The following is a 10,446-nucleotide window of genomic DNA, read 5'->3' on the forward strand; positions in this document are numbered from 1 at the left end:
CTATTTTTAAATATTCGTTCAATCACTATGCAATCAAGTTCATTACATAAATCAGCACATGAAATTACATCGAGTGAAGCATTTCAAAGATTATATTTGAATTTCAATATAAATAGTCTGCCTTTGATTCTGATAAGAAAGATTCTGGGTCACTATCAATCACATTTCAATACCATTTGCAAGTTGTATGACTTGCATTACTTGTGGAACGACAGTGTGTTGCGACTCTCTCTGGTATGCAAACTCTGGGCACAAAAAGTGGTGCCGTTCATCAATGATTCCACGTATCACATCGATTCGAAACAGAAGCTGACCACCTACCTCAAGCTGTCGGGCTACGGCTTGCTGTATCCGTCGCGACTCCTACCGTTCAATCAGACCGGTCTGGCCGATCCGCGCGCATTCGTCAAGCGGCTACCCGACCGATTTCCCTATTCGTTCGAGCGACTTCTCATTGAGATAGATCATCGCCAGGTTCCACATGCCGCCGACTCGGTGATTCCGCGCGAAATCTACGAGATGCTGGTGCCACCCAACACCGAGTCGCTTCACCACCTCTCGTTCTCCACCAAGCAATCGAACCGCGCCGATCTCTTTCACGTGCTCTCGGCGATCTCTCCCAACAAAACACTTACATCGCTCAAACTCTGCCAAACGATCTTTCAGAGTAACACACTCGGTGCACTCGCCAGCTTTATCAGCGCGACTCCCACCCTCGAAAAGTTGAACTTGGAGGGCAGCTCTGTCTATTCGGCCATCAGTGAAGACGTTCAAAACAGCTTTATAAACTCGTTCTCTGTTAATAGCACTTTGAAATCACTTAATCTACGGTCGTTCGAACCGATTGCCTCTGGGAAGATGTCGGATCTTTTCGAGTCGCTCTGCAGTGGAGAGGCGCCACTCTGGAAGCTGGTCATGTCATGTCCAAATAACAGCGGTGGCAGCAGCAGCAACAACAAGGAGTTCTTCTTCCCAGCAAATCCAAGGATCAAAACACTCCGCCACCTCAAAGTAGATCTAGCGCCTAGTCACATCAGTAGTTTCATCTTGTTTGTCGGGCGACTTCCCAATCATCTGATCTCACTGGATCTCAGTCATTCGAACCTGGCGACACACTATGAGCGACTGTTCATCACGCTCAACGCCAACAACTTGCAGTCGTTGACACTCGCCAATATCCGTTACGAAGAATCGCGTCTGCAGACCGAGAGTTTTGCACATATTCCATACCAGCCACTCGATTTGATGAAGGGGAATCACAACCTGACCAAACTGAACGTCTCTCGTTTCAACATGAGCAACACCGACGCAACACAGCTACTTTTCACACTGAAAACGAACGAGGTGCTGACCGATCTCGACCTCTCCAACAACCAGCTCAACTGCACCAGTGAACTGATTGCGCTGATCTGCTCGAATCACACTATCTCCACACTCAACTTGGCATCCAACAATTTCTATGTCGACTTTGCCAAGCTCTGTCTAGCGCTGAAACTCTCGAAATCGATCACCTCACTCAATCTTCACAAGAACAATCTCTCTGATGAGCTCGGTGTCAATCTGGCAGAGTACATCAAACACTCTGCCGTGATAAAACACCTCGATATCGGTGGAAACATGTTCCGACTGCTGACACCTCACCATCTGCAGAGTGCACTTGCACAAAACAAATCACTGATATCACTCGATCTCTCAAAGACACCGCTCGACCAGATAGGCTTAGAAGGAATCCTCTACAGTCTTTGTGAACATCCAACCATATCGGTGGTCAACATGAAAGGTATCAGTCAACAATCACAAAACATGCTCGACAGTCTCATACAAACATTAGGATTGAGAGCATTAGTAATGTTTTCTAATAAATATTAATATAACAACTATAAATATACATTGTACAAATAAAATAACATTAATGTTATATCTATTTTGTTTGTTTTGTTTTGTTTTGTTTGTTTATTTTGTAAAAAAGAAGACGATTCTTTTAAAATTGTTTTGGTTGTAATACATCTTTATCTTTCTTCTTGTTGGATGATGATGATGAAGAAGATACAGTTGATGATGATGAATTGAGTGATGACGATGTTGACTTTTTAGATTTAGATGATTTCTTTTTTGATGTTGATAGGTAGTCATAGGTTTCAGGTGTTGATTGTATAGTATTATTAATTGGAATTTCATTAAAATTGTCACTTGATTCACTATCATTTATATTATTATTATTATTTGTTGTAAAATTATTATTATTATCATTGTTATTGTTTAATGTTGTATTGTCATATTGTACAGATGAATTTGGTGTAATTGATGGTGTTGTTATCGAAGATGATGATCCACCACTTCCAGTAGATAGTTGATCGAATGACTTGTATGAACTGAAAGTAGATGATGCTGTCGACTTTAAATGTGATGAATTTATAAATTGTAATGATTTACTAATGATATGATATGATATAATAAAATAAAAATAGATTAGATTATTAACATTAACATTAACAATAATATATTATATTATTATCATATATATTAAATTACATACTTATTAACTAATTTTGAAACCTTATCGATTGATGATAATAGTAGATCGTGTATATGATTGAATGTTTGAATTTCAGCAATCGATTGAATGGTTGCTGAGGAATCATCGACGTTGTACATTAGTTCTTCTATGTGTGTATCTAACTCTCTGATCTCCTTCTTTATAGCAACATTCTTTGGTATTGTCTTTCTGATGTGCTCCTGTACATGATACATTCCTACACTCGGTTCATTTGCAATCTGATGTACATAATCCGATATCTTTTTATTTGCTATATATCATTGATTGTTGTTGGCAAGTAATAATAATAATAAATGTAGTATGTTAATAAACCATTAGCAGGCAGGCAATCAATCTTTATTTTAATGAATTTACCTTTAAATATAGAATCTGCAGTGTTGGCATCCAATGTTAAAGGTACAACTTGTGTAGGTTGTTGTTGTTGTTGTGTTTGTATTGATGAACTAGACATTCTCTCTCTCTTCACTATAATTAATTATGTATTCTATATTCTTTTATGTTGAAAGTCCAATTAAAAATTATTGGAATTTTGCTAATAAACTTCATATTTATTAATGTTTTTTTCGGATTCTCTCTAATTCGCAATCATTGTTTTTAGTCTTTAACAACTTTGCTTGGACCAATTGTTTTAATGCTTTTAGATACAATGAATATAATACAGTTTAATTTATTAATTTTATAAGTAACCAAATTTAAATGTCAATTTAAATAACTTGAAAATCAATAAAAATTAATATTAAATATAAAACATTGTAGCAAAATGGCCTCAATCATCAAATTAAATTTATAAATCTAAATGATCACATTATATTTACAAATGGTTGAAATTGTAGCTCATGATCCGTTATCAAAGACTTAATTACATAGTTTTTCATATTTTCGACCAACAAAAACAAATGGTGAATGATCAATGATATTAATCAGACTCTGTTTAATGGATAGTTACAATCGATAGATGTTTTGGATTGACTTATAAAATTAATTAGAAATAAATCTTTATTACATAAATATTTATTTTGAAGTTCATTAATATGAAAGAAAAAAAAAGGTGAAAAAACATTAAATTACCACAATGTGAGATTTTTGTGCAATAATATGATAATTAATCACTTAAACACAACACAACAGGCAAACACATATGAAACAAACAAATATATTTTTACATTTCAACCATTTTTTAATTATTTGTTAATGTTGTTTGTTTTTTTTGTGTTATCAAATTCACCAACAACCGAATAATTATATTTATATCAAAAAAACTTTATAAAATTGATATTGACAACGTAGTTGTTCTGTTTAAACTTATAAATAAATAGCATAACAAAACATAATTTAGTTAGATAGTTAATTACATATTGGTTTATAATAATAATAATAAAAAAAAACAAAGAAAGAAATAATTATTATTTCTAGTTATTTTTTTTTATATTTAAAACAACAAATATAAATTAATTAATGGCTTCGATTAGACAACTTGAATTAATTATACATGAAGCACATAGAGTTAATAAGTCGTTGTTGGACGACCTGTTGACTTTGAAAGAGGATAAGAAGCTGACCAATACTCAGTTGAATGTGGCGTTGGGTGCCAAAGAAAAGTTGGAATCAAAGTATGAGAAAGTCAAGAAAGAGCTGGACGAGAGCAAGAAGAAACTCGAAGATTTCCAGGCGAATCTGACAGAGTTTGAGAATGAGAATACCAAGCTCAATGTAGAGTACAAGGCGAGTCTCGAGAGTATAGAACAAAAGACTGGTGAGCTTGCCAAGTTGGAACAGCAGATGAGTGTTCTGACATCGGAGAATAGCGAATTGCTAGCACAGAAACAAAAGTTAGAGTCACGAGCAGAGGGCAATATCATCGACAAGGAGAAGCAGATAGAGAATCTCGGTAAGGAGCTGAAGCTGTTGAATGAGAAACTACTGGTTATCGATGTGGAACGTGGTAAATCCGACAAGCTGAAACAAGATGAACAGAAGAAGCGAGTGGAAGCAGAGACCTACAGTAAAGGACTGGAGAAGAGAATCGAGGAGTTGGAAGAGCGACTCGCTGCAACCGAGGTGGAGGTTGGCGAGAAGAACAAGCTGCGTGAGAAGATCAAGGAGCGGAGCGAGTTGGTAGCGTCGCTCGAGGAGGAGCTAAAGAAGCTGCGTGTTGACCTCGAGAAGGAGCGAGCTGAGAGTGCCACTATGCAGCTGGAATTCGAAAAGATGCTGGAGAATGAACAGACCAACAGAACGGAGATCATCGATGGTACAGAAAGACAAGTGATGCTATTGGAGAATGATCTCAAAGCTGAGAAGAACCGGTCGGCAGAACTAGAGAAACTGAGAGATAGAAACATCGAAGAGAGTCAACAGATGAAAGAGATATTCAATAAGTTACAATTTGATTATTTAGAATTGGAAAAGAAGTATTCAGATCTACAACAACAGCAGAAAGAGCAACAACAACAGCAACAAGTTGTAACAACAACAACAATAGATGAAGAAACAATGAAATACGACGAGTTGTTAATTTGTGAAAAGGAAAGATATAGAAAGTTAGAGATGGAGTATGATCAACTTAAAAAGAGAATTGATAGTAGTATTAGCAGTAGTAATGGTAACGAAGATATAGATCAACAACTGGATAGAAACAGTTCTGATTCTTCAACAGAGGATTGTAGTAATGATGAATCAATATTACCAGATAGAGATGATAATGAAAATGATGAACATGAACAAGATCAAGAGGTTATTGTTGTCGATGTTAGTGATAGTGATAAATCAATGACAACAACAACATCATCATCATCATCGTTATTAGAAGATGAAAGAAAACAACTAAGACAATGGGAAGAGAGAATCGAACAACGTTATCAACAAACAAAACAAATATTAAATCAAATTAAAGAGATAAAAGAAAAGACACCAACACCAACAGTTAATGAAAATAATAGTAATAATAATAATAGTAACAGTAATAATAATGATACAGCAATATTTAAAAAACATTTAGAATCAATGATCTTAGATCTAAAGAAACAATTAGAGTCAGAGAAGAAATCAAAGTCTAAACTTGAGGATCAAGTTCAACAACTTCAACAACAACTACAACATCAACAACACCAATCATCGTCATCATCATCGTCAGCAACTTCATTTTTATCATCACCTGTCAAATTAACTTCACTTTTCACAAAGAGAAATCACTCTGTCAATGATTTCTCATCTACTCATAGTGCCAATGCACCATCATCATTATCAGCCAACAACAACAATAACAATAACAATAACCACAATCAAGAAACATCTACATCGGCATCAACTTCAACTTCATCCACAACCAACAGTAGCGAGTCGAGTAGTCCGTCCAACCAGGTGTTGGTATCACCACCAAACGAATCGGCGGAATCCGATCAAGATAGAAAATCAAGACTCTTTAAAGCTTATCAAGATCTCCTGGTAGAATGTAATACTATTTTATATTCAAAGAAAGATCAATTAGCAGTAAGTGTTGATAAAATATTATTATCTAAAATTCTAAATAACTAACTATTTGTTAATAATAGGAAATAGAGGAAAGTGGTAAAGCATATTTTAAATTAATTCAAGTTCACCAATTGAAAGCATCTATTGGAAAGCTTGAACCAATGCACGAGAAACTAAAGAAACAATTGATCTATGTTGACTCCAAAGATGGTATTACAAGTAACGAAGAACTTGATGAAAAGAATCTTATAAAAACATTCCAATCTCAGGTTGACCAAGAAAGTCCATCTAAATAAACTAAACATCATATTGTTTGTGTTTGTATATATTACCTATAATTTAATTGATGGTTTTATAACTATTCGATTCTATACGATTCTTTTCTATTCTATAGCTATACAATATTATTCTAATCTCTATTCTACTACTAATGATAAGATGAGTGGTGTGTGTATGATGTATCATTTACAATTTTAATTTATTTAAAAGTAACTATATATATTTGTTTGTTTTTCTTTTTCTTTTTTGAATGAATCTAACCAAATATAAGCAGGAATACAATTACAACTATATTTAAAAGAGCTAAAGGTACTGTTGATTTGATAATAAACAAAACAAATAGAGATTAATGCATGATAATCACAAGAAATGCTATATAGATACATACATCTGAAAAAGAATCTAAGGTTATATAAAAGAGTAATACATTTTGCTTGGAATGACTCCATATCCATATCATTTCTCAATCCCCATCCAACTATTGATGATAATAATAATTAAACGATATATAGTTTGTTAGTATCTGGTACAACAAAAGATAGATAGATAGATCTATCTTATCACTATATAATGAAAACCATACTTTTATTTAAAAATCTTTCATTCAAGATAGCTAAAGCATTTGTAAACAACAGAAATGAATTAAAAAATGTAAGAAAAGAGAACATTCTTTATCTTATATATTTATATATATATATATATATATTATAAAATAATTTAAAGTTATTTTTAAAAATAAAATTATCTCACAAGGTGATCATTAACTTTTTTTTTTTTAGACTCATTGAGTTCAATTCAAATTTTATCTGTGTAGTTTTTTTATTTAATTGTTTACTTTGTTTGTTTTGTAAACTTATAATCAAAAGTATTTATTTTTTATTAAATCAAATATTAATTTAATTCATAATATATTAAATTTATACATTTTTTAAAACTTGACTAATTATAATTTATTAAATCTTGTATAATTTTAATTCTTTGATTATTATTAGAACTACACATAATTATTATGATAATGGATTCATTATAGTTAAAAATAATGTATTATATGTAAGGTAGGAGGTTTAATCTTAATTATTTCAATGTAGTAGATACTTTCACCAAAAATATTAGATATTTTAAAATATTATTATATTATATTGCCTGGGTATATCTATTAACAACTTCCTTTTCCAATTTCAACTTTGTTGTATGTTGAAATCCCACTATTTCTTTTTTTTCTACCATCCGAATTTTGTATTATCGTCTTAAGAGAGTTGTTAACAATTCTCTCTATACCATGGTATCACCATAGTATAGGGTGGGTGAGAATAAGTACATTGTTTTTTTATAATGTATCGCATCATTCAATAAAAAATACAAAAAAATTAAAAACAGAAAAAACACAATATCAATATTATTAACAATGATTAAAAATACCAATCATTTAATGAAAACATGTCGTGAACCTCTTCCTCTTCTTCTTGGAGTGTTGGGAATATTAAAACATATGAAGTAATGTGGTATTTTTGTTTCGCAAAGTACATTGGCATAACACCACATACCACACAAATATGGTATTTATTTGAATTAAGATTTTCAAATATTTTTTAATAGATTTTTTGAATTTCATATTTTATGATAATTTCCAAAAAAGGTTATTACTACTTATTTTTGTGATGTCAGATTCAACAAACTATATATATTGGTCATAGGATAACTTTGTTTTCAATATTCTTAAATTATAGAAAATTAAATTTTAAAATTAAATTAAATTTCATTAGTAAATCTTTATAAATAAGCAAAATTAGAAATTAATATTATATAAAAGTTTATAAATAAATTAAATAATAATATAATATAATTAGATAAATATATATATATATATTAATTAAATAAATAACAATAATTAAATAATGGATTCAAAAAAAGAAAATATTAAAGAGAATGCCTCTGAAATTAAAGATAAGGTACAAGAGGGTGCAAAAGATGCTGCCGAAGATTTGAAGGATATGGGTAGCAATGTAAAGGAGAGCGTGCAGGAAGGTGCCAAAGATGTAAAGAGTGATGTTGAAAACTCTGGTATCGGTGGAAAGATCGAGGAGATTATGCATAACTTGCAGGATATGGCACAAAAAACATGGGATAACACCGTCCATATGTTTAGTGGTGCACAAGAGAATGTCGAAGAGAAGGCAGAGAAGGTCGGTGAGAGTATGGAAAACGCCAAGAACTCGATGAAGGAGAATATGGAAGCTGGATACGAGAAGGCCAAGGACAATGTGAATGCCGGCATGGAGAAGACAAAGGAATCGGTTGCTGCCGCCAACGAGAAGATGAAGGAGGCTGCCGAGACTCTCAAGAAGAATATGGAAGCCGGATACGAGAAGGCCAAGGACAATGTGAATGCCGGTATCGAGAAGACAAAGGAAGCATTCTCCAGCACTGGTGAGAAGATGAAGGAGGGTGCAGAGGATGCCAAGGAGAAGCTCCAGAAACAAGGTGAAATTGGCAAGGAGAAACTCGATGAAGCTGGTCAGAAGATGAAGGAAGGTGCCGAGAATCTCAATGAGAAGATGAAGGAAGGTGCCCAGAATGTAAAGAAGAATCTCGAAGAGGATGCCGAGATTGCCAAAAAGAAGATGGACGAGACCGGTCAGAAGATGAAGGAAGGTGCCGAGAATCTCAATGACAAGATGAAGGAAGGTGCCCAGAATGTAAAGAAGAATCTCGAAGAGGATGCCCAGATTGCCAAAAAGAAGCTGGATGAAGCTGGTCAGAAGACCAAAGAAGGTGCCGAGAATCTCAATGACAAGATGAAGGAAGGTGCCCAGAATGTAAAGAAGAATCTCGAAGAGGATGCCGAGATTGCCAAGAAGAAGCTAAGTGAAGCCGGTGAGAAGACAAAGGAGTCGTGGGACAACGCATCGGAGAAGGTTAAGGAAGCAATGTCCAACACCAACGAAAAGATGAAGGAAGGCGCTCAGAATCTAAAGAAAGACATGGAACAAGGTGCCACCGATGCCAAGAACAAAGCAGATCAACTCGGTGAAAAGATGAAAGAAGGTGGTGAAGCATTCAAGAAAGACGTCAAAGATGCAGCTTCCGATGCCAAAATGAAAATGGACGAAGGTATTGACAAAGCTAAGACCAAGGCAAACAAAGCCATGGAGTAGAAGAATTCAATACACACATTATCTAGTTTAAAGAAAATACAACATTGCTTCGTTTTTTAAAATTATAATAATAAACTTGTACATAAACTAATTTAAAGTATAATACAAACTTTAACTAACATATTATCTTTAAAATAATAAGATCTTGTTATTGTTTGTGTAGTTGATGAATGATCACAACAATTTTTGGTTTTGTAAATATTTCAGAGATGCTCATCTCTAGAGTGTATATACCTATTCAAATTTGGTTCGTGCGAAAAATCTATTCAATTGAATTTAATTTCTTTTTTGGTTATTGATTGGTTTAATATTATTGCTATTGACAAAACCCTCAAAAGAGTTGGGATGGGCCAATTTAATTGATAGTAATATTATCATCAAAATATTTTCTTAACTTCAAATGAATTAAATTGTAATTAATATTAAGTGTAATAGTTTAAAGTGCCTCAAAACCCTGTTTACCAAATATCACCAAATCAATCACATTCTACTACTAATATTATATTTATATATTTATAAATAATTTCAAAAAAATAAAATAAAAAAAAAAGAATCAAATTAATAACAGTAGATACAATCACTATAGTCTCTGCAATGCGTGCGGCTTACTTTAGTGGAGTGTTCAAAGAAATTCTTTATACCTCAGATGAAGATTTAGAAAACCAAATTTTCTTGAATTTCTCTTAGCAACTGTTATTAATTTGATTCTTTTTTTATTTTTGAATATTTATAACTTATATATTTATTAACTTTGACCAATTAATTTATAAAGAGTAAGTAAGTATTTCAATACAATCAAATTGATTATCAATATTAAACTTTATTTCTTTTCAATTTGTTTTAATTAATAATAACAATAGGTTTCTTCACATTCGGATAAGCGCCACCCCACTTTTAATGAGCTATCAAAAAAATAATAAAAAAATAATAAAAAAATTCAATAAACAAAAAGACGAATGTTTCGTTTTTTTTTGTTTTTTTTAA

At 32.7% G+C, this 10,446-nt stretch overlaps 5 protein-coding genes across 5 annotated transcripts; 3 read left to right on the forward strand and 2 right to left on the reverse strand.

Annotated features, from left to right (window-relative positions):
- Window positions 1-27: 27 nt before the first annotated feature.
- On the forward strand, window positions 28-1,869 carry PPL_04055 (uncharacterized protein; the record flags this gene model as incomplete). Its single annotated transcript, XM_020574968.1, has 3 exons — window positions 28-185; window positions 464-667; window positions 1,653-1,869. 3 exons carry the CDS (start codon window positions 28-30, stop codon window positions 1,867-1,869), a joined length of 579 nt encoding a protein of 192 aa, XP_020435382.1.
- Window positions 1,870-1,981: 112 nt separating this feature from the next.
- PPL_04056 (uncharacterized protein) lies at window positions 1,982-3,008 on the reverse strand (the record flags this gene model as incomplete). Its single annotated transcript, XM_020574969.1, has 3 exons — window positions 1,982-2,432; window positions 2,537-2,807; window positions 2,912-3,008. The coding sequence occupies 3 exons, from the start codon at window positions 3,006-3,008 to the stop codon at window positions 1,982-1,984; spliced, it is 819 nt and encodes a 272-aa protein (XP_020435383.1).
- A 1,004-nt stretch (window positions 3,009-4,012) lies between these two features.
- On the forward strand, window positions 4,013-6,324 carry PPL_04057 (uncharacterized protein; the record flags this gene model as incomplete). The annotated part of the gene is made up of 2 exons (XM_020574970.1): window positions 4,013-6,046; window positions 6,109-6,324. The coding sequence occupies 2 exons, from the start codon at window positions 4,013-4,015 to the stop codon at window positions 6,322-6,324; spliced, it is 2,250 nt and encodes a 749-aa protein (XP_020435384.1).
- Window positions 6,325-6,510: 186 nt separating this feature from the next.
- On the reverse strand, window positions 6,511-6,762 carry PPL_04058 (uncharacterized protein; the record flags this gene model as incomplete). The annotated part of the gene is made up of 1 exon (XM_020574971.1): window positions 6,511-6,762. One exon carries the CDS (start codon window positions 6,760-6,762, stop codon window positions 6,511-6,513), a length of 252 nt encoding a protein of 83 aa, XP_020435385.1.
- A 1,440-nt stretch (window positions 6,763-8,202) lies between these two features.
- On the forward strand, window positions 8,203-10,149 carry PPL_04059 (uncharacterized protein; the record flags this gene model as incomplete). Its single annotated transcript, XM_020574972.1, has 3 exons — window positions 8,203-9,418; window positions 9,670-9,688; window positions 10,014-10,149. 3 exons carry the CDS (start codon window positions 8,203-8,205, stop codon window positions 10,147-10,149), a joined length of 1,371 nt encoding a protein of 456 aa, XP_020435386.1.
- Window positions 10,150-10,446: the final 297 nt, after the last annotated feature.

This window comes from Heterostelium album, assembly GCF_000004825.1.
Source record: "Heterostelium album PN500 unplaced genomic scaffold PPL_contig8, whole genome shotgun sequence".
Taxonomy (NCBI): Eukaryota; Evosea; class Eumycetozoa; order Acytosteliales; family Acytosteliaceae; genus Heterostelium; species Heterostelium album.